Below are 22572 nucleotides of genomic sequence, written 5' to 3' on the forward strand. Positions count from 1 at the left end.
TGCCAAGGTGAGCCTGAGAGCCCTCGCAATATCTTGTCATCTCCACCCACCCACCGATCAATCCCCCTAAGGACCCAAGACAAATGCCATCGTACGGCTTCTTGAGCTGAGACTGACCCGAAAGATGAAGTCCCACATTCAATTTTGGCGGGCTTGTCCCTCCCCCTCCCTTTATTTTTTAGGTGCGAAACTAATACTACCTGCTGGTAGAAGTTTTGTAATGTAATTAATGTATGGTGACCCGTCTCCTGTTTTTGCCCATCAGTGACGAAGAAAAAATCAACCCAAGTCAGGCATAACGTAACCAACAATTCCACTCCCGGCTAAGGCGGTCGGGTCGCACGGCATATTTATTCATTGATCGATTAATTAATTGGCTTTTCATTTCTCTGACGAAACCAGAGAGAGACAGGTACTGTTATGTACATACGCAGCAATCTTGGCAAAGAAAAGCATCGCCAAGCGAACCACAGCAAGAAGTCAAAACTCAAAGCGCAAGGGTGGAGGAAAGAAAGAAGATACAGAAGAAAGAAAAAGTTTTCCCTACCAAGCCTACTTACTGTCCACCACCCTGATCCTCCTTACCAAGCAAGTACTGTCTTTAGCTATAGCCTCCTACCATGAGATTAGGGTGCTGGATCTGACAAGCATTTGCCACCAAGCATCCCGGCGCCGGCCTCATGATCAACATAAGCCGTACTGCACCAAGATTGAAGCTTTAAAATTGGAGTTCCAATTTATCACGAAGTAAAATTATCGAGTCAATCGAGGAGTTCAAATACAGCTTTGCATGGGTACACCCCCGACAAACCACAGCCTCTATGCACACTGTCGGGACTTCCTGACGTCCCCTGTTGTTTCTTTACTTCGTCTTGTCTTGTCTTCCTGTCGTTTATTTTTTTTTTCTCCCGTCATCCGGTGGAGAGGACAAGAAAATCCCAGAAAAAAGTACCAAGCCCAGCGGGGCCATGCCTGTTCTGTTCCTCTCCCGCGGTGCACCCCCCCGAGTTTTCCAAGACTTCACACGCGCCTGACAGAACAAGCTCTTGCCGAGAGAGCCGGGAGAAAAGCCCAAATTGCCCCCCCTCTCAAGCCACACCCCCTCGTGGAGAAGCGGTGATGTGATGCCATCCAGAAAAAGAAAACGAACCGAATTCTAGATGAGCCCACTGCTGTGTGTGCTGTCCTGCTTGTTTTTTTTTTCTCCCTCTGTCTCATTGCCTTGTCCTGCTTACAAAGTACATGCTGGCGATGTGACATGCCGTCACCCGCCCAGCCCCAAGCCATATCATTCGGCAGATGGTTAGCCCCTTTGGGTTTCCTAGACGAACGCCAAGCCCACCCTGACTGTACTATCTGGCGCTGCCAAGAGCCCCCAAGACCGTTGGTCAAACAAAAGATGCTTGTGCAGACGCCTTCTTTACGTACCTCGTGGGATGTAGACGCACCGTTGCTCCCACCGTCCCCCAACTGATTTCTCTCTGTCTGGGCACAAGATTTCTTGGCGAAGGCACGGCTCCCTTCGCCGTCCTTGCCGTGATCTTCATTCCTCGTCCAATACCTCTGCCCCCCATCCACGAGCCAGGTGAGAGGCTCTTGGCGCCACGGCTCGAAATCATCTTGGAAATCGAACCTGGAGCCGCACCGAACAGTACCCAGAGTAAGCAATACAAAGTCAAGCCTTGGCGCTTGGGGGAAATGGAGTTTTCGGGTCGACCAACAGGGCGGGCCTACTGTGATCGTCTTGGCGTATTGGACAGCTCTTTTTTTTTTTTTTTTTTGTCTAGGATTTGACGACCTTTGTTCCGCCTAGTGTGTCGGTATCGTAGAAAAACACTGTCAAAACAAAGACAATACTTCGCCAGGTCGAGATTTGCCGTGTGGGATTCCGGGGGAACCATCACAGGAGGTTTCTTCAACTGCCTCATTCGCCCTTCTCGGCAGCTGCCGCCTCGTACCGGCACCTCTGGCACATGCACCAGCCCCCAAGACTCCCCTCTGCCCACTCTCGGCGCTGCCGGACGCTGAGGTTGACGTCGCAGTAATGGTTGAGTATCTCGTCCCCGGCCTTGATTCCTGCGGCGCGGCGGTCTCCTCCCCATTCTACGCGTTCCTCCTTGGCCCGCAGCACCATCCTGCCGCTCCATTCCCATGTGACGTTCGGGTCGCAGTCATGGTTCGCAAGGCACCAAAAGGGATGAACCGCCGCAACGTCGGGGCGGCCGTCGCGCGTACTCTTTCTCGCCGAGGCTGTGCCGCGGAACTTTGCGTAAAGCGTATTCATAACCCAAGTGTCATGCCGGGCAAGCGTGCGATAAATGTCGACGTCCATCGTCTCGAGGACGTGTAGCGGGGTCTCGATGTTGAACCTGAAGGAGAACGGGAGCGTCCCGGCCGCTGACTGGGCATCGATTCCGTCGCCGCCGTTGCTGCTGCCGCGGGGAACAAAGTCACCCCAGATATACTTGACCTCCCTGACGTCGAGTGGGTGGATGTCTTGGTGTTCTGCCATGGCTATGAGGCGAGCGAGGAGAAGAAGGTATAGCGAGGAATCAATGTCGGCGGCATCGGGGTCTTTTGCGATCGAGTCTACGCCTTTGTCGCAGACTGCCGGGTGGTAAAGCTCCATAGCCTGGTCATGGCATTCCTGACTGCAAAAGACCGTGTCGTAACACTCCTCACAGTTGACGGCCTGTTGAGTTCCCTCTTCACCCGACGCCGAGTCCAGAGAGGGGAGCTCCTCCCCGCAGGCGTCACACACGGGCTCCTGCAGCCGGTTGTTGGCCGTGAGTGCCGAAAACTCCCGCAGTACGACCTCGCCGGGCCCAATGTCGGCAGCGGCGAAGACACCAAGCTGCTTGCATGTACCCTGCTCCGCCACGCCGGACGCCAGCACTGGAAGCTCCGACGCTTTGACGACGCACTTGGGCGCCATGGCCGCCAGCTGCCCGTTCAGGTAGTCGAGTGACTCCTGGGAAAACCTGTCGGGCTCGTGCTTGTTCCATGCATACACCTCTCTGCGGGCCAGGCCGGCGTCTGGCATGTCCTCCACGCTGACCGTATCCCGTCCCAGCCTCTGGCGAGCAGCTGCGTTGATGCGCTCGAGAATCGCGATCAGCTGTTCGTCGTCCTCCTTGGCGGCTAGGCCTCGTTGGCAGAAGTTGTATGCACTTTTTAGACAGCCGCAACGCAGTAGGCTGGACGAGAGTATTTGAAAACACTTTATCGAGACTTCAGCCAACAACTTGGATTCGTCTCCTTTGGCTGTAGTATCCGATGTGCTCGTTTCGTGCAGCAGTTGATTCAGTGGCCTTCCCTGGTATTGGGAGAGGCATTCAAGGGCTGATTCGTGATATTCGAACCCATCATTTGCGACCTCGTCAGTGAGGAGCAATGTCCTGTAAGCATCACCACTTGCCAGGTCTGGATAGCCCAGATCAAGGTGGACTAGCGCTCGCTGGAGGTACACTATGAGATCATAAGGGCTAGACTCTAGGGCGTCAGTGAGCTTCTGTCGCCGCTCATAGACGTCCTTTAAAGGGTCTTCCATTGCTTCTGATGTGCAAATGGAAAGTTGGTTTTAGAAAACCAGCTCAAGTCTGCGACTTTTTGTAGTCAAGAATCGTTTTGGCGACTCTTGGCTGCTGGGTGTGTGAGAAGGAGAAGGAATATCTTGCTATACCATGTCCTCGCTGCGTCTGGAGCAAGATGCAACAACTAATGATGTTACGGTGATGATTTTCCGGCAGCTAGCCTGAGTTCTATCTAGTCACACGGGACAAAGTACGAGGATCTCCTCAGGGCAGACAAATGTAAATTGAAGCTGCGGACTTTCTGTCGAATTTACAATCGAGGGGATTCGAGAGTCGAGATGGAAATTTTCGACCCACATGCGGGGAAGTAGTATTAATAACATACTATTAAACGTACAGGTAGGCAGGTAGGTACCTATCCGCGCCAGCAAAGGGTCAATCATTTTGGCGGCGTAATCTGCCTTGTCCCTGAAGTACTGAAGAAAATAGACAGGCTCTCCAAGCAGACGAATATCTATCTATCTACTCTACTTTTCATACGAAGAAACAGAAAGCGATCAAACTGGCCCCTCGTATCTCCCGGCGCAAACCAACCATCCCTCTCTGTGACTGGATCGCATGTTTACGCAAGACAAGAAAATAACCTACCCTGCATCGCGGGTATTCAATGCATTATTACACTGGGAACGCCAGCCTATACTACGCAAGTACTATCTAGAACTAATACTATTCATACCATGGCCTCGTATACAGGCCTGTTGACGTAACCACCCGCCTTGATCGGGTTCATGCACTATCGACCGCGACTTACCCAGCAACCAGCCAGACAGGTATTACAGTAATATCAAAGATTGCATATACTGCAATGGTAATCCCTGCGCATGGGTGTAACCGAACTGGTTTGCCTACGGCAAGTCACATTAGACTGCAGACTAACACGTATCCTGTCGACCTGTCCCCAACATTTAGTACGCCAATATCTGGACTAGACTAGACTAGTTCAACAGCAAGTTGGCTTGGATAATAAGCCGCTCAACAATAACACGTAATTTGCACAAGAAAGTTGGTTTTCAAACCAAAGTAGTCAAACGTATTTCACCAAGCTGCACCTCCCATATTGAAGAGGTGGGAATATATTTTTCAACGTGCTAACGTATTGCTTCCTCTCCACTATCATATCTTGCCATTCAAAACTTGTGCCACCCTTGTCGCAGTATCAGTGAAGGCGAACAATAAACCCATCAGATGTATGTCAAATCAAAACTGAGCAATGCTTCCCAAGATGAGATACAAAAGCGCAGTGGTATCATGACGCAGTTGAGGATGGCATACATATGAAACCGAAAAAAAGTCGAGCGCCTGTTCGCAAAATGAGAGACAGAGCGGCAAATAAGAAGGGGTATCTTGAACGCGAAAAGGAAAATGTTTTGTTTCATCTGAAAATGGACATCACAATGTGCCGACAGATGACGTGATTCCTCGTCGTTTTCGTTCCGTTTGCCGAAAGTCCCAGGAAAGCCTGGAAGCGGGTATAATGTCGATGCTAAAGACGCCGAAAAAAAAAGAAGAAAATCGGAAGTGCAACTCGATGGTGCATGCAAGTCGTAGTGCAGCCAGGTTGAAGTGGCCCTGTGCTGGTATCGCGTGGCGAGATATGGAAGCCAACAGTTTGTCGGGGAATCCCGCCGTAAAAGAAAACTGATACTCGCAGGAGAATAAGGGTGTGATGGCAGAGGTTCAAAAACCCTGACCATATGCTGGTAAAATTTCAGGATGTTCGCTTTGCACCAGCAGTGTAGAAGTGAAAGATGCAGTGATACGAGGGTGTGCGAGAAGAGAGAGTGTGTGTCAGAGTGTATGCGCGTGTCGTTACTTTTAGACGCAGCATTCCAAGAAAATAAAAAGCCACCAAAAAGCCTACTCTGCAAGAGATGTGACTGATGACCCAACCCAGGAGGACGCCGCCTCAACCGATGGAGCAGGCGAGGAACTATGAAAAGGCATGCCGTGCCTTTCCTCCCCTGCCCCAAATCAATAGTGCCGTCCCAACCCAAACAAAAACAGGCTCTCATGCCCAATCCGAGCCTGTTTTCTCAGAAAACCCATAATCCGTCCGCCAACCTCGTAAGAAAGAACATGAGGGGGAGTTGTGTTTTAAAAATAACTAAGTTGCAAAAGGGGGGATTCGAAAAAGCTCAGCTTCCCAGAAAAGTATGCTTTGAAAGAAAAGTTTCCCATCCTCTCTCTAATGTTTCATGAGAACGCCGCGCCGATGCAGAAAAAAATCCAGACTTGTGTGTTTATACAGAGCCGAGTTGAAGTAGAGCCTCGACGGCCTCGCGCTCCTGTGCGTCAGAGGCCGAGGCGAAGCCCACAGTCGTGTTGTTGGTGTTGAAACCGCGTGGCAGCTGGGGAGTTCGAGCCATCCCGCTGCCATTATATACTTTGTTGACGCCTGGCGAGACCCCGAAACCCGTGTTAGAGTAAGAGGCGGCGCGGAGCCCTGCGGCACCCACAGCGGCCCAGTCCTCATCGTCGGTCGCATCCTCAGGGTCGTCGTGGTGCATCATGTCCGTGTCGATGTAATCGGGGGCTTCGGAGCAAGATGCAGAGGCAGAACCATCTAGTGACATCTTGTCTGCCTCGTTCTCCATCATGGCCATGTCGTGGTCGTAATCTTCATGGGAGAAGGCGCAGGCCGACGCGTCCGAGCTGGAGTGGTGCGGCCTGCCGTCCCATCTGACTGAAGAGATGGGAATTCCCATGCCTTCGGTTGGAGGTGAGAGCTCTCGTCGCGCAGGTTGACCCCGGCGCCGTGCGTCCCACCTCCCCCATCCGACCTTCTCAAAAACGACATCACCATTGATCCCACCTCCTTCGCCTCCACATCCTTTCCCCTCGAGCGCGGCCACGACCAACCTCCTCGCCTTGGCGGGAGGGATGCCCGAAAAGCCGGGCACAGATGTGGTAAGGTAGCCCATGACGTAGCGGATGGCCAGCGGTCCGTGATTCAACATGATCTCGGGAAGGTGGTACTTAGCGAGCATGCCGGGGGTTATGGCACCATAGGAGTCAGGGAGGATAGAAGTCCCCCCCTGGGTCTCACCAGGGGCACTACCGGCGGCGTCATGGTGCAAGTCCAGGTCCGAATCGATTGGGTCAAGCCTAGCCTTCTGCAGTTGCGCGCGCAGGCCGTGTGCCGGAAGACCAGGGGATATGGAGTTGGGGGGAGTCGGGAGAGGAAGAGGGTGATTCTTGGTCACAGGGACGCTCCGGGCCGCTACACCAGTTAAGGAGTCTCGGGGGGAGGTCGCGTGGATATCGTGAGTAGCAGTTGCCATGGTTGCCATTTCGAGTAGTTCTTTTGGGGAGGATCTCGGGAGCAAGATGCCTCCGAGATTGATGCTTCAGACGTCTGTCAAGGAGGAGAGTCAAGGAATCAGTGTGCCATTCGCAGATGTGATAGGAGTCGACCCGACAGGGAAAGATAGCAAGATGCGATTTGTGGTGGCAATAGTAGAAATGGCCAACGAGGGCTGTGTGTGTGTGTGTGTATGTGTTGAGTCACACACGTAATCAGGTCTGACAGGGAAGCCTAGATAGAACAGGTACTTACAAGCAAGTCCGAAGCGATTAGAAGGCTGAATGAGCAAGTCGAACCGGTCCTTGTCCAAGGATCGGAAACCAAAAGAAGGGCAGTATTTTGTAATGAGAATGGCAAGATGGCAAGTGCTGCAACAGCGATTATCGTACTGTGACTAGAGATGACTCTCTTTAATCTTGGAGGGTTAAGGGTTTGTTGTTCTTTGTGCTTTGGGAAGGGAAGAAAGGAAGAGAAGGGGACGAAGTGCGACAAGTGTGTGCGCCAACACCTGCTAATGTACCACGTTCCGGTTCTCACTGGCCCGGACGCTGTAATCAATTACGACACGCCCCAGCCCAGCGACAGCAGCAGCAGTACCGTACCAGCCAGAAGTCCATGCCATGCCATGCATCCACTGCGTCGCTCACCTGGGGCCCAGCAGTAGAGTGGAGAGCTCTCTCCAGACCGGCAAGTACCTCCTGACCGGGATCACCACGCCAGCGAAAGCCAACTTTGAGTCGCTCCACTTGTCGAAAGAAACGAGCCTTCCCTGTTCAGGGTATAACATCAACTAAGTGATTGAAAGCAGGAATGTTCCAGCAGACGATATTCTCACACACACACAAATAAAGCCTCTTTATCTGATTTTTTTTTGTCACTATACATCCTAAAGAGGTTATTAGTATTTCAATTTCGCATGCAGCCCGAGTCGCCAGCCCCCTTACGCCATAGTACAGGCGAATTCTAAATTACCCATCAATGTGTCTGATCCTTTTTTTTTCCTTTGCCCCCGTGTAAAAGTAATATTGTAATCTGAAGAAAAAGGGTGGTGTGGATAGCATGTGGACGAGGAATGCTGATTGCTATGGATGGCTAAAGAGGTACCTGCTTAATTGCTGGGTTGCCAAAATTGGATCAAGTGCAATTATCTTTTTCGTGCCCTTTGCGAGGGTTGGGCCGCGACAATCACCATTAATTTGATCCTCGCACAGTATCAGTATTTCGGACGCAGATGTCATGTCACTGCATGTTCGGACGCTGTCGTTGATTCGCTGTGGCCATTTTTCATGCGCATCTAGCTTTAAATCTTTGACTAAAATACTAAATATAATAATGCGAATGATCCCTCACCTGGAATTCGGCTTTGCCAACCTGTCTTTCGCATTTACCGATGGTCAAAAGCTTCATGGAATGTGATGCATCAAGTCGTGGAAGCCATGGCTTGCATGGGCAAAAGCCAAACAACACCATGACTGAACTGTACTGTACTCTCCTATTGCTTGTGGCTCTAGCGGCATTGGAATTGGAACCCGGGCCGCCGGAATGGAGTGACCAGCCCCAGCGATGCGGAAGCGTTCCCAGCGACTTTACCCATGCCATTATACCTTGGGTACCCACCAAAAGAACCATTCCCGGGTACCTAATTTACCAGGTCGTCAAAACGGCAATTTCACGACGATATCCGGCGCAAGGGAGCTGAACTTTTTTTTTTGTATCTCGTCTGAGGTTCTACCTACCTTGCATTTGCCTGACTGTAAATTCGTCATTATCGGAAGCAAAACAATCAACTGACATTCAGCGATAACAAGTCTCCGATCAGCCCAAACAAACCTTATAATGCGCTCAATCCGGTGACTTTGTTTGCAGCCGGGTAGAGACGGCCAGCTCGACCAATACGACCGAATCGGGATCCGTCGCGTATCCGTGTACTGTATGTATATCCTGGCTGTCATTGTTTTCGCACTAATTAAGTACTTCCCCTGTCGCCTCTCAGGCCTGCTGGATAGAGGTACAGGTGTGGTAGCTGAGGTACCATTGATCCATTTTGCTATCCCCACAAAAGCCGGAAGTGTTCTTTATTTTCTGTTTTATATGCTTTGGTGTTTAGACAAAACCCTATCAGGGGGATCCCTCCTGATAATTTTGGCATCTTTTTTTTTTTTTTTTTTTTTTTTTTTTTTGCGATGTTTGAACAAGGTGCGTTTGATATCTAGGTACTTTTGTGCGCAGCTGAATGCCCTTGCCTAAAGTGGTTTGCCTCGCTTCGCCTTGCTACCTGTGTTTGCCCTGCTTACCTTACCTCACCTTGCTTTGGGTGGCCATTTGCGGCGTTTCCTTGTTGATAAGCTGACGCCGTCCCCCCCCCCCCCCCCCCCCCCCAGATACTGAGTTCGGAGGGGGCAACAGCCCGGATCCTCATTCGGACAAAGCCCTACTTTGTTTTCCTTTAAACAGAATGCCTAAATTTATCAAGGTACCTCGGATAACCCCATCTACTACGCATCTCCCCCATGGTGTTGGTTGTGCCTCATCGGGCTGTCGCTATCAGCGCAGGTGTGCCTGTTCCCGTCTGTCATTGGTCATTATGCGGGTGACCAGGTGACGTCGGCGCTGGGTCGAGAACCTCCAATGGCCAATTTACCCACCCACACATTGTAACGGAATATGGGGGGTGTGCCCTGTTTTCCTTGTTACGGGTTTCTTTGCGCGGTGCGCACAAATTGATTGTTTCGTACCGCGTAGTGGAATGTAGGTACGATACTTCTGGGGTTGCAGCCAAGCAGGTCAGTGTAAATCAAAACATGCTGCCTGCTGCTGTCATCCCCGCGATGCGACTGCGCATCATTGCATTCCCTCCCACGTTGTGTAAGAACTGCTGCAGGTTGCCACTTGTGGCTTGACAAGGAAATTTTCGGGAAGCCGTTCGCGTCTGGTAGCAAGCAAGCAAGCTAAGCCCATCTTGACGCGCACATCTTTATCTCGCCCTGTAAATCATTATCTAGGTACCTATCTTATGCTATACTATAGCTATCAAGAGACTATCGCATGTACTTCGATCCTCGCTTATGGGTAATCCCAGCAGCACCAGCAACAACGGGAACCCCACAATCCGGGTTTTCGCAAAAAGATTGTCCAAATCCCGCTTTTGTACCTGGCTCAAAAGTTCGAAACCAACTCCGCGACAAGAGCATGACACTCGGAGGAGCTTTCCTGAGAGCGGGGATCTACAGTACTGCACTGACAGGTCGCGCACCAGTCACCGCAGGTGGGTTTCGAGATCATCGCCCCGCTACCCGGCATTCCCACACCTTGTGTAAATCATCCTGGGATCCTCTGCCTCAAAACGGGACTTGTTTGTCATCCATTAGGTAGTCGTGACCATCACGCCGTCCAGTGACTGGCTGTGAATTCTCCCCTCAACGCCACAAAAAAAAGTCTCTTTGAATAATACCACAGCCCCGTTCTCTACTGGGAACAAGACACACAAGACACAAAGAAAAGAGTTTTGACAACAAAGCTACAACTGCGGAGCCGTGGAGTTCTGGCAAGGTCCACAAACATATGCACGGTATCATCATCAGCAGCATCGCATAGCCACTCCAGAAGCCAATGTTCCTTGTTGCAAGGAATAATGTCGTACTGACGGCAGGATGGGAAACATGGGGACTACCAACGATTCTCCATGCTTCAAGCACGAGCAAAAACCATGACAGGCGATTGACAACAAACTCACGATAAACTTGGCGGGGGCAGAAGCCCTAATTGACGCGACGACTTCACCATCACCAATGATGCCTGCACATGAATGAATACCATATCCGCATTCGGAGTCTCGGGTACAAGCTCGGCTTGTGCAAATATGTCCATTCTCCGTGACTTGCTGCTGCGTAACACAACCGCCGCCTGCTTACCCCGCCATCGGGACACATTACCTAAATGTTAATTGAACAGATATTGTCTGCAAGCCTGTCCAGATAAACAACCGGCAGTCAGAATCAAAAAGAAATGTCAAAGAATGGTGTGTGGTGTGGTGTGGTGTGGTGTGGTGTGGTGTGGTGTGGTGTGGGTGTGTTTGTTGGGGTGGGTGGGTGGTGTCTGTCTCTTCGATGCTCTTGGCTCACAAGGCAAAGCAGGAACATGAGGGAATTCGTGACACATAGATGCACTCCCTAATTCGCGCGACAGTAACGTCCTTGACAAGGGGGCTCAAGGACCAAAGCAACATTCCCGTTCGGGTATTACTCACCTGTCGCAAAACGTGGAGATTCTCAGCCGATAGGTTGTAGACGTGACGATACTGCCGTATACTCTCTTCGAGAACCCCGTCCTTTGTTGCACGGCCTTCGCAGATTGCTTTCATGTTGGCCTCCATCTCTCGTCTGAGGAATGGCTTGCCAAGGCTCATCTCGAAGTTCATTCGGTCAAACCCCTCAATGAGTGCCACACCAAGTTGTGTTGGGACAAAGACCTTCACACCACCACGGCTGCCACTGCTGGTTGCACCGCCCCCTCTTCCTCCTCGTGTGCCACCACGACCTCGGCCTCGACCCCGTCCTCCCCGTCCTCCTCTTCCGGCTGGTGCGGCCACGTCGTCCTCTTCAACGGCTCCATGGCCAGGTTGAGCATTCCGTCCTGGCACTTCAGTCGTGCGTGCGTACTGTCTCGTTTGTATGGTTTGAATATGCTCTGCCATCGTGGCATCAGTCCCAATCCCATTAGCATCCATGAGAGCAATAAGGTCAGCCTCAGTAAGATAGCTTGGCGCCTGTGTTTTGCCTTCAGTCATCATCGCCTCTGTCGGGCTGATCTGCTCGCCTACGGTAAGCCGGGGTAGCTCCGCTGAGTTGTTCCAGTTTTCGTAAGGGTAGACGTCAAGATAGTTCCTCTCGATGACGACAACACCATGCGCGTGGAATGTCTCCGGCCCATAGGTCACATCAATATCTGTAGCCATGCCTTGAGCGTCTTCTGAGCAACACGCAAGGAACCGACGCACTATGAGTTCGTACACCCTTCCTGCTTCCGCCCCGATTTCGCTGAGAGCAGCGCCGGTGGCATACGTGATTGGATGGATTGGAGGATGCGCTTTGTCATCGTGACGGCCGTTGCGAGGCTGTTGGAACCCGCCATCAACCAGTCCCTGAGCAAAAGGACCCCATCTGCCGTCTTGAGTCTGCTTTTGCACCAGGGTCCGCAGATTCATACCTTTGTCAAAGCGATCTGTCTCGGTTCTGGGGTAGCTGATGAAACCCTTTTGGTAAAGTTTCTCGGCGATTTCCATAGTTTGCTGACCGCTTATACGTATGAACTTTGTGGCCATCTTTTGCAACTCGACTGTGGTCAAAGGTAGCGGCTTCCATTTTCTCGTCGGCTTCTCCTGTACTTTGATGACGGTTGCAGTCTTGGCCTCGATGCATCGTTCATAGAGAATGACTACAGACGCTCGATCAAAAAGGCGACCCCTGGTCCAGGTGAAGTTTCCGGTCTTTCCATCCTTCTTGATGCTCAGCTTGATGCTCCAGAAAGTCTCGGGTACAAAATTCTTGACGCGAAAGTACCGGTCAACCACGAAGCCAAGAGTAGGGAACTGACATGATCCTGGGTCCTCCATTCGGTCAGTCAAAGTTTACAGCCGGGTCTGGCAGGTGTCTTTTACCGTAACTCAACACGAGGTCTTTTAGCGGACCGTTGAGAGATCGCAGGTTGATGGTAAGAAACCTGGTAAATGCATAACCTATCCGGAGATCCAGCTCTATGCGCGCTGCTACAGCAGCAACCTGCATGTCATCCAGGTTGACGGGGTTTCTGGCAGCTTGCAATATGTGCCTGGGTTTTTGCAGGTATAGTCAGTAAGTCAGCCTTCAGGGAACCAACAAGATGTTTCCATTCCATCGTCCAAACATACGCCCGCTCGATGTTGCTGAATCTCGCTCGTTTGACCTCGATACCAGGCTTGCCTTTTCTGGCTTCTTCTCGTATTTCACCACCAATATGTTCTCCTTCACGGTCGCAATCTGTCCATATGAACAAAGCCCGGGCGTACTGCGCCTGATGCCGTATGTTTTCTGCTATTGCTTTCTTGTCCTGCATTGACACACGCCCATCTTAGCCATTGCATTATCTAGATGGCCACAGAGCAGTTTTGACATGTCAAAGGACCACGGTGCCAAACTGTAATGAATGGCAAGTACCAGCATGGAGGGCTAATTATTACGCACATTTGAAACCTGAGTGTGCAGAGGAGCACTGAATAGATGGTCGGGCGTAGGCCGATTCCAGTCCTTGAAGTCGGGACCAAATTGTACCTCGGTCAAATGCCCGGTAACGCAGGTCATGGTGACCTCGCAGTTACCCCACGGGTGGCCAAAGTCATAAGTAAAAGAATAGTTCTTGATGTATTGAACGCGTGTATTATGCTGTGGCGAGTGTGAGTATCACCAATGAATGTAGCAGCAGCGACAATCTGGAAGCTTCAAACGGACCGTTTGGAACTGGCCACCGGAGAGGTGACCGGCGACAGCCTTGGAGATAGACGGCTTTTCAGCCACACATAGTATCTTTGTCATCGTGTGTCTCTCTCTCCCTCTCTCATAGACGCGTATTCACGAGGCTGAGCGGTCGCACGGTGAACTCATGACGTGCAAATATCTTCCCCCGGTACAATCTCAATTCCCATTCGCTAATGTCGACCACCTTTGTCAGCATGTACCATCTCCTTGCTGCCTGCGCCATGAGTTGTACAAGGCTTGTATCCCTACCGTATCGAGAAGCCAGGAGAGAAGACAGACAGATTGTGGTGTGGGCAAGGGCAATTACGGTAGTGGGCTGGATCAAAATCCAAATGCATTGATCTTCATGCAGCTTGAAAAAGCAACAATATTGGTAGACGCGCTTATTGGGCCAGTCCGTCGAATGCCTTTGATTGATGTTGCGGTTTGGGTGGCATTTTTGTGTCGGCTTCTGTTTTGGTTGGTTGGAGCTACAATCTCGGCAAGTGACCCGCTGCAGAGTAACAAACGATTGGTAGTGAGATCCATCGATTTGGAACGGTCTTCTAGAAACACGAACTTTAAGCTTCATCACCAACCCTGCACCCCCTGCAACATCCATGACGCAGGGCGATCGCCAGAAAGCGGGACAATGGCAGCAGCATCGGAGCTCGGAGAGCGCGGCTTTTTGCGCTTGGTGAACTTGCTTACAGGGAAATGACGCGCACACTCTCGAAATCATCATCCTTTGTCAGGCCATTGTTCGCAAACGCATTGTAGCAGTAAGTGAGCTTCCAAAGAGCCTTTTTTCGTCAAGTCCGAAAAGTAAGGTACCCAGGTAATCCAGACCGCCAAGCATCAATCGCGCCTGACGGGGCCCAAACCGTTGCATCGGCCTTAGTCCGCCATCTACCGGTAGATCTCTCGGGCTGACTTCCATCTTCATAAGAACATCGCAAACAGCGCCCCTCAGCGACGCACGCCTGAAATCTGCGACAACCTCAACCACCAAACACAATACGCCCAAAAATACGCCCTCGATGGCCCTTCCAGCCTTGAACGCGCTGGAGGAGTGCTCCGATTTCTCAAAGACAGTCGAGCCCTTCCTCCCTCAGCTCTACGAGCTTCCCAACAAGCTTGCCGAGGTCTTTACGTCAGGTGGAAGCCTGCGCGCGCTCTATCTCGGCACCAACCCGCTCATCTCCGCGTTCGCCTTTTCGCTCGTGCTCGGCTTCGTCTTCTTGGTTGTCTCCGAGATCAACAAGAACTATTCACAAGTTGACAGATGTTGGAGCCTGTTGCCCACGGTCTACCTAGCCCACTTCGACGTGTGGGCGCGCATGGCTGGTCTGCCTAGCGAGAGACTGGATACCGCCCTCTTCTTTAGCACCGTTTGGAGCGTGAGTGAAGAGCCATCCTAGGTCTTATTAGGTCACATTGTGATTCACTGCTGACATGTGGGTCGCTATTACTAGATTCGATTGACCTACAACTACGCGCGAAAGGGAGGATACAACGTTGGCTCTGAGGATTACAGATGGTGCGCTCGCTTCCCACCTTTTGCTTGTGTCATCAGGCCGGGTACTCCCACGATAATGCATAATCATCTTACTTACTGTATTTGACAGGGAGATTGTCCGCAAAAACGCTCCAGCATGGGCCTTCCACCTCCTCAATGTAGTCTTCATCTCTTTCATCCAGAGCATCCTCCTATTTTTGATCGCCGCCCCCGCATACCCGATGTTGCTGGCCATACAGTTCGAGCCGCAGGCCTCTACCGCAGACTATGTGTTCATGTCCATCCAGCTCGGGCTTGTTGCCCTGGAGTGGTTTGCGGATCAGCAACAGTGGGACTTCCATGGCGCCAAAAAGCAATATCAGGAGTCTGCAAAGGTTCCTCAAGGATACACGCACGCCGAGGTGGAGCAAGGGTTCGTCTCAAGTGGTCTTTGGGCTTACAGCCGGCACCCCAACTTTGCCGCCGAGCAGACCATCTGGTTCCTGCTCTACCAGTGGAGCTGTTATGACACAAAGGTCCTGTACAGCTGGGCTGCTGTTGGCTCGGTGTCTCTGCTCTCGCTGTTCCAGGGTTCCACATGGCTCACTGAGCTCATCACTTCTGGAAAGTACCCGGACTATAAGGACTATCAGAAGCAGGTTGGCATGTTCGGTACCTACAGGACCGGCCTACCAGGCAAGGGCTATTTCCAAGAAACCCAAGATCATCAAGACAAGCGAGCTTGCCAAGAAGAACGAGAAGAAGAAGCACAAGTAAATACTTGATGCTGTATCCGAATCCCTCCGAGAAACCACTCACTGTTAGAACTACTAATGGAACCGACTCTGACTCTGACGGTATTCATTTATCTATTAGCGTATTAACGAGCGAGGCGTAATCATTTGGATATAATTAAAGTATAATACAGTGCGGTTCTGAATGCAGTGCACAATGCTGATTTCAGGTGACTAATTTATGTGCTGAGATTCTCCAAAGGATACCACATGTCAAGGGCCTTGGGGAGTTGGTTCGGGATTCTTTTTTTTATTATCAAGCCGCACCCCCCCCCCCCCCCCTTTTTTTTTATCCATTTTGCGGGATGACATATCTTGCGAAGCTAAATCTAAGTTTACATTAGATCTCTCATCTGATCAGCACCGGTTTATCGAGTATGTACATCGACAGCTACGTTATCTATGTCACACCTAGTCCCTTGCAATGACGTTCCTGGGTGAGATGAGACGAGCGAGACAAAAGGAATGACTGGGCAGTATCTCTGTGGTGAGTGTGCTACCTACGTCACAGGGATCAAATTGGCAAAGTGATATTTTTAAATCTTTGTTTTTCCTTCTTTTTTCGAAGTTGTCTAGTTGGCACGGGGACGTCCGTAACTGCGGGTGAATGATGCTGCACCATCTCATGCGGACCCAGAAACAGTAGTAGTCTGGCCTGAGGTTGGGCGGGGTTTTGTTCATCTTTTACGGGTTGTATACCACTTACATACCGTTATATGCATGCCCAAATACCTGGTATCTTAACCTGCAACTATAGGCAACCCCGAGGTTGACTCCTAGAGCCGTAGCTAAACAGCCCGAGCCACCGCGCAAAAGAACCTCGGGATAGATGGGTATATAAGTAATAACTCCAGGCAAGATGTAGGCAGGTGCAGCGACATGGGGAAAACAAAACCCCATCGAGGGAAATTTCGGCCACGCCGCCTGATGGAAGCAGGCATGACCTAGGTAGGTAAACACCAGAAGGCAGAACAAACAACCTTGCCGCAGGTCAGACTAGCCACGAGTAAATCAACCGATATTTTTATTACCTACCGGATCTTCGGGACTATCAAATCAAATCACGTCGCAATTATACAACAGTCCTAGGAAAAAATTAACAGTTTGCCGGGCCTTTTTTTTGTATATTTAACTGTGAAGAATCGCTTCATCTTGACTAGCTCGCCACCCGCGCTACTTCACCGTCCTTGACGCTTTATGCGAGATTAAGTTTTGGTTATTATTTTATTTATTGTTTATCTGTTGCGTTGGCATAGATACGACGCAAGTGCCTAGAGAAGAAGAATACTATAAAGAGCACCGTAAAAGAGCTTCAGACAGGTCGCTGGAAACCAACACCGCGTGAGCTCGCCTGACATAGCATTTATTCCCTTGGGGAGTCCCGAAAGAGGTCTTCCTGTTCACATCCTGCATCAACCGATATCACTCCCCGAATCCGCCCCTCAAATTTCTAGTTTCCGCGACTAGACAGGTGTTGAAGACATCTCAACCAACAAGCCCAAGTCGTCCGGGCCAAGATTCAACAAAGATGGATTCCGACGACGATTCTAGGACCCTAGGCTCCCTCAATAAGTATCTCAGAATGATAAAGGGCCGAGACAGCCCCCACAGCGCAGTCGACGATGGCACCTCAGCTCACCCACGTACCTCCACCACCTTATCCTCAGCAACCAAGCCAATCAGCCCCAAAGACGGCCAGCTTCCGACACGTTCGCACCGTAGCTCAATCTCGTCAACCGTGTCGTCCACCATCACCGACCTGAGCGACGGCCGCTCGGGCCTGCGAGGCCGCAACTCGGCCATCGCGTCGTCGTCCTTCTCCTCATCGACGAGTCTCGAGTCGAACCGCACCGCCTCGCTCAGCGAACGCCAGCGCGACCCGCTGCTCAGGGAGTTCCCCAAACCGCCGGAGCAGGTCGACATTGAAGAGATGCTCACCAGGCCGCCGGGCAAGTGGTCGCTCGGCCACTACTTCAACAAATCTAGACACGCTGCCAAGGAGACGACGCTCAAGCCGACGCTGGAGGATCGAAAGGGCGAGCTGGAAGAGGCAAAGAAGCAGCTGATTGCGGCGAGGAATGAGATTCGGCAGCTCGGCACGAAACGTCCCTGAGATCTGTCAGATTGGTGTCTGTTCTTCTTTTTAGTTGCGAATAATCTTAATCGTTTTTTGCCCGGGAAGAACGACTGACGAATCATTGCATCGACTATACCTTGGTGTCCTATAGGAGTACAGGCGGATGGAAAAAACAGCTTTCCATACCACAGCCTCCAAACCGTGTTAGTGTTCAAGGAACGCGTGAGAGGAGGATCGGTTTCAAGCAATGGCAGAGGAAGACATCTGTTAAATTCCGCAGCCCTTTTTGGATTTTGTTGATTTGGATCTGGCTAAGTTTGCCATGAGGTCTGATATACCCATATAGAATAATAGCATTTGCATTATCATCATGACAGCCGACTGCTATGCTATGTCATAGGTAAATTGAGCAGCTCTTATAATATTTGTCAACACGGCAACAACACTTAGATATTGTTCCATTCCTGTAAAAGTTTCATCACCAAATACGTCCAACACAAGATAGTCTGATGGGTACCCTTAGCTTGTTGCATGGTTATACTTCAGTGCAGATGGCCTGCCAAAGTGAAGCCATAGCAAATGAGGGCGATAAAAGTGCCGAGGTTCAGCAGCGATGATATGCCGTGAAGGATGCCAAACTTCTTGTTCAGTGCCTTCATCTCCTCTGAGTGAGGAGCGGGATCGTAACTACGTTTCCCATCCTTCTTCTCTGTTTAGGGAGAGTGTTGTTAATAGACCACACCTATAATTAAATGGGCAACCCAGAGACAGACTGAGCAAAATAAGGTGAGGGATAAGGAGAGAGAAGCCTACCCTGCACCCGTCTCTCCAACATGCATCCTGTTGTCGCCGGAAGCAACCAAAGCAAATTCGCTACACCTGTTACAAACATGGTGCCTATAGGCACCAGCACGCCCCAGCGGTTTTGCTCATCAAGTACACCGGCGATGCCCGATGCCGTACTCAGGAGACCATTCCTGGATCCAGGCCAAGTCAAGGCGAGTGTGACTGGAAGCACCGATTGAATGACGAAATAAACTGGGAATATCTTCTGTTGAAGAATCGAGAACTGCGGTCTCGGCAACGCTCTGAATGCAACTATTCCATTGACGAAAGACTGAAAAATCGGGACTGGTTAGTATTGCTTAGATAGAAAGCAGAAAAAAAAAAAAAAAAAAGAAATATCCTAGGAGGTAGTCACCAGATACTTACCTGGAAAAAGGTGGTCCCCAGTAGCGTGCCATATCTACAGTGGTGAAGCGTTAGACAACAATGAATTTGTGGAGTATAATCCACCATCAAGGTGCTTCAAGAACCTCGGTTCACTCGGAAGCACTCACGAGATTATATGGTACGGAGCAGGCGAGAAAATGAGTGAACGTTCTGCCATGTTGACGAGTATACTAGCGTAGATCGAGCTCCTAAGAAGTGTTGGTTGTACAGAGGAAAGAAGAGAGGGGAGGATGAAACTCTGTTCTGTATTTCAAGGTTCGGTAGTGACGGCGTCGATTGACTGTGGCGAGCGGTAACTTAAAACGCCCGGCATTCCGGTTAAGGAAGCGATCGTCACGTGACGGCGCGCTGTCATTCTCAAGATCCGTCGCGTCGCGTCTCCACTGTGACTGCCTAAACTGGGGTACTCTCCCCTTGATACTAACAACGCAGCAAAACTTGGGGTGGTTGATCTGCCTGTTCATACAAAAGTCGTCTCTGCATCTTGAATAACTGAGACCAAGAAATGAGCAAATTTCTTGACATGAAAATCCTCCAATTCTAGTTGACAAGGAGAAAGGGACAAAAACACCAGAACCCGTCAGACCCCCCATACAAGATGGCTGACAAAGAGGCGACCGTCTATATCATCGACCTCGGGTCTTCGATGGGAGACTGTAACAACGGTCGTACCGAATCCGACTTGGACTGGAGCATGCGCTACGTTTGGGACAAGCTATGCACTACGACCGCCGCATCACGCAAGACGTGGCAGGTCGGCGTGGTGGGCGTGCGGACGGATGTTACTGACAATCCCCTGGACGACGCTGGTGAGAAAGGCTACAACAACATATCTGTTCTCCAGAATGTTGCTCCCATGACTCTATCTGCCCTCAAGTTGCTGCAGGACAAACTGGTCCCTAGCAGCACTTCGGATGGTGATGTCGTCTCGGCAATCGTGGTGGCAATCGCCATGATCGACGAGGCGGCGCCTCAGCGGCTCAAGTACAAGCGCAAGATTGTCCTCGTTACGGATGGGCAGGGAGCAATTGATGGCGATGATGTGGGCGATATAGCTAGGCGCATCAACGAGTTGAACATTGAAATTACGATCATGTAGGGCTTGCCTTGTCTTGGTCTTTTTTCATTTTTTTTTTCATTAACTCTACCTGTCGTTTCGGACGTGCCGTTTGCTGAAATATATATATATATATCAGAGGAGTCGACTTTGATGACCCTGAATATCCATTCAAGGAGGAAGACAAGTCACAGCTCAAGGTATGCTTGACCAAAACATCTCTAACCAGCCGGTACCGTAGCTGCTAACGCTAAATTTACCATCGTAGGCCAGAAACGAGAAGCTACTCAAGTCCATATCGACTGAGTGTAAAGAGAGTGTTTATGGCACGATGATCGAAGCTGTCGATGAACTTGACACGCCCAGGATCAAATCGACAAAGCCATACAAAAGCTTTGACGGCCAACTAACGCTTGGTGACCCGGAGACATACAAGGAGAGTGCTCTATCCATTCACGTTGAAAGATACTTCAAGACAAAACAGGCCAGGCCGATTACCGCAAGCAACGTCATGGTCAAGTCGGAGACAGATGCTACACAATCAGGACAGGATTTTGAGGGTGGCGACGGTGCGGGCGGTCAGTTTGCCGACTTGAAGACGGCGAGGAATTACAAGGTCCTGGACCCGGATGCGCCAGGTGGTAAGCGTGATGTTCCTCAAGATGAACTGGCCAGGGGCTACCTCTATGGCAGGACTGCTGTTCCAATGCCCGAGTCCGAGTTCAACATAACCAAGCTCGAGACCAAAAAGAGCTTTACAATAATTGGTTTTATTGCGTGGGAAAAGGTAAACATCCACGCTACCCTCTATCGTATGGATATCGTGAAAGGCTGTGGGTTGAGCTAACAACAGAAAAAGTACGAGAGATTTCTGAACATGGGAGAATCTTCAGTCATCTTCGCCTCCAAGTTCAATGAGAAAGACGAGCTCGCCTTCTCGGCTCTGGTCAACGCACTATACGAGACAGAGTCATATGGTGTAGCTAGACTGGTCGCCAAGGACGGTAAAGAGCCGCAGCTTCTGCTGCTGATGCCTCACATAGACACAGACATTGAGTGTCTCTACGATGTTCCTTTGCCGTTCGCAGAAGACATTCGCTACTATCAGTTTCCGCCACTGGACAAAGTCGTCACGCTCGGTGGGCAGACTCTCACAAAGCACAGGCTACTTCCAAGCGACGAGCTGGAAGAAGCCATGAGTGACTATGTAGATGCCATGGACATTTCCGCAGCTGGTGGGGATGATGAGGAGTATGTTCATCATGCGTTATGGGAACATGGCCTCCCTCTGCTTTGTGTCGGAGATGACTGACAGGTTTGACTTTAGGGCTCAAGAATACGCTCCGATCGAGGATACATACTCCCCGATAATCCATCGTGTCAACCAGGCTATTCGCTTTCGTGTAGTCCACCCTGACAAGCCACTTGGTCTGGACTCTGAGGTGCTTACAAGGTACTCAGTTCCGCCTCGGAAGGTCACTTCTCACGCCAAAGACCAAATAGAAAGGCTTATCAAGGTCGCCGAAGTTAAGAAAGGCAAGTTTTCCCTCCCATATACCATGCGCGAGATTGTGCTGACCGGTTATTGGTTTCATTCTGCAGTGCCTCCAAAGGCGAAGGGCAAACGTCAACGCGAGGTTGTCAAGCCGATTTCAGGCCTCGACGTTGACGCCTTGTTGAACAATTCGAGCAACGGATCTAGCAAGGCAAAGCGAGCAAAGATCTCTGCCGAGAACTCGGTGCCCGAGTTCAAGCAGATGCTAGCATCGGCTGACAAGGTCGAGACTATCGAGAACGCTACTAAGCAGATGGGCGAGGTAGTAACATCATTCATCAATACCAGCATGGGTGATATGAACTATGACCGCGCTGCAGAAAACATGCGGGTCATGAGGGATGAGCTTGTTGCGCTGGAGGAGCCTGTGTTCTACAACGATTTTTTGAAGTCTCTCAAGACCAAGATTGTATCGGGAGAACTCAACGGGGACAGGCGCGAGATGTGGTGGAGGATCAAGTTCGAAAAGCTGGGCTTGATCACCAAGAAGGAATCCGAGGTATCCAGCGTCACAGAAGAGGAGGCTGTCCAGTTTTTCAAAACATCTTGAGCGTTGTTTATGTTTGTCAATTTCACGAGCTGCTTAATGCTGGGCATTTTATGTAGAATACGGGCTGGGATTATTGTTTGGCTTGGGGCGTTGTGCAGTCTAGTTGATTGATTGGTAGATGTCATGGCTTTTGTGAGACGTGGGATGACATTTAGGTACCACCCAAAATCCTACTTCATTCTGCTCACTTTTTGTGACATATCAAGCCATCATCCTGTTTGCATCCTTGAAATAAACAATCAAGCAACCTTGAAGAAGCAGTATTCCTACCTTGGCTTGGATTAGGTGTAGTTCTAGTGACATACGAACGCCAACAGTTAGGTCTCATTCTGCTCGTCCCTTCCTTACCGGGCAAGCAACCTTCCATCACTTTCTATTCATTTAACATGCCGTACCTGCCGCACCTGGCCACCTAGGTACTTA

General features: G+C 50.6%; 8 protein-coding genes across 8 annotated transcripts; 4 read left to right on the forward strand and 4 right to left on the reverse strand.

Moving 5' to 3' along the window:
* Nucleotides 1–420: 420 nt before the first annotated feature.
* On the forward strand, nt 421–722 carry MGG_14753 (uncharacterized protein; the record flags this gene model as incomplete). The annotated part of the gene is made up of 2 exons (XM_003713741.1): nt 421–588; nt 663–722. The coding sequence occupies 2 exons, from the start codon at nt 421–423 to the stop codon at nt 720–722; spliced, it is 228 nt and encodes a 75-aa protein (XP_003713789.1).
* Nucleotides 711–3891, reverse strand: MGG_10152 (uncharacterized protein). The gene has a single exon (XM_003713742.1). It carries the CDS (start codon nt 3548–3550, stop codon nt 1925–1927), a length of 1626 nt encoding a protein of 541 aa, XP_003713790.1. The 5' UTR covers nt 3551–3891; the 3' UTR covers nt 711–1924.
* Nucleotides 3892–4616: 725 nt separating this feature from the next.
* On the reverse strand, nt 4617–7449 carry MGG_10153 (uncharacterized protein). The gene is made up of 2 exons (XM_003713743.1): nt 7150–7449; nt 4617–6948 (listed from the first exon to the last, which is right to left on the reverse strand). Exon 2 carries the CDS (start codon nt 6881–6883, stop codon nt 5834–5836), a length of 1050 nt encoding a protein of 349 aa, XP_003713791.1. The 5' UTR covers nt 6884–6948; nt 7150–7449; the 3' UTR covers nt 4617–5833.
* Nucleotides 7450–10220: 2771 nt separating this feature from the next.
* MGG_11342 (DNA topoisomerase III) lies at nt 10221–14001 on the reverse strand. Its single transcript, XM_003713744.1, has 7 exons — nt 13656–14001; nt 13380–13576; nt 13116–13313; nt 12803–12981; nt 12554–12723; nt 11144–12495; nt 10221–10863 (listed from the first exon to the last, which is right to left on the reverse strand). The coding sequence occupies exons 2-7, from the start codon at nt 13461–13463 to the stop codon at nt 10837–10839; spliced, it is 2010 nt and encodes a 669-aa protein (XP_003713792.1). The 5' UTR covers nt 13464–13576; nt 13656–14001; the 3' UTR covers nt 10221–10836.
* A 19-nt stretch (nt 14002–14020) lies between these two features.
* Nucleotides 14021–15832, forward strand: MGG_10154 (uncharacterized protein). Its single transcript, XM_003713745.1, has 4 exons — nt 14021–14210; nt 14335–14785; nt 14861–14925; nt 15014–15832. Exons 2-4 carry the CDS (start codon nt 14426–14428, stop codon nt 15666–15668), a joined length of 1080 nt encoding a protein of 359 aa, XP_003713793.1. The 5' UTR covers nt 14021–14210; nt 14335–14425; the 3' UTR covers nt 15669–15832.
* A 1373-nt stretch (nt 15833–17205) lies between these two features.
* On the forward strand, nt 17206–17814 carry MGG_10155 (uncharacterized protein; the record flags this gene model as incomplete). Its single annotated transcript, XM_003713746.1, has 1 exon — nt 17206–17814. The coding sequence occupies one exon, from the start codon at nt 17206–17208 to the stop codon at nt 17788–17790; it is 585 nt and encodes a 194-aa protein (XP_003713794.1). The 3' UTR covers nt 17791–17814.
* A 173-nt stretch (nt 17815–17987) lies between these two features.
* Nucleotides 17988–19251, reverse strand: MGG_10156 (uncharacterized protein). Its single transcript, XM_003713747.1, has 4 exons — nt 19095–19251; nt 18967–19000; nt 18568–18871; nt 17988–18463 (listed from the first exon to the last, which is right to left on the reverse strand). Exons 1-4 carry the CDS (start codon nt 19142–19144, stop codon nt 18297–18299), a joined length of 555 nt encoding a protein of 184 aa, XP_003713795.1. The 5' UTR covers nt 19145–19251; the 3' UTR covers nt 17988–18296.
* Nucleotides 19252–19411: 160 nt separating this feature from the next.
* MGG_10157 (uncharacterized protein) lies at nt 19412–22409 on the forward strand. Its single transcript, XM_003713748.1, has 6 exons — nt 19412–20082; nt 20184–20244; nt 20313–20831; nt 20904–21295; nt 21372–21580; nt 21647–22409. The coding sequence occupies exons 1-6, from the start codon at nt 19586–19588 to the stop codon at nt 22147–22149; spliced, it is 2181 nt and encodes a 726-aa protein (XP_003713796.1). The 5' UTR covers nt 19412–19585; the 3' UTR covers nt 22150–22409.
* The last annotated feature ends 163 nt before the right edge of the window (nt 22410–22572 follow it).

This window comes from Pyricularia oryzae, chromosome 2 (genome assembly GCF_000002495.2).
Source record: "Pyricularia oryzae 70-15 chromosome 2, whole genome shotgun sequence".
Classification (NCBI taxonomy): Eukaryota; Fungi; Ascomycota; class Sordariomycetes; order Magnaporthales; family Pyriculariaceae; genus Pyricularia; species Pyricularia oryzae.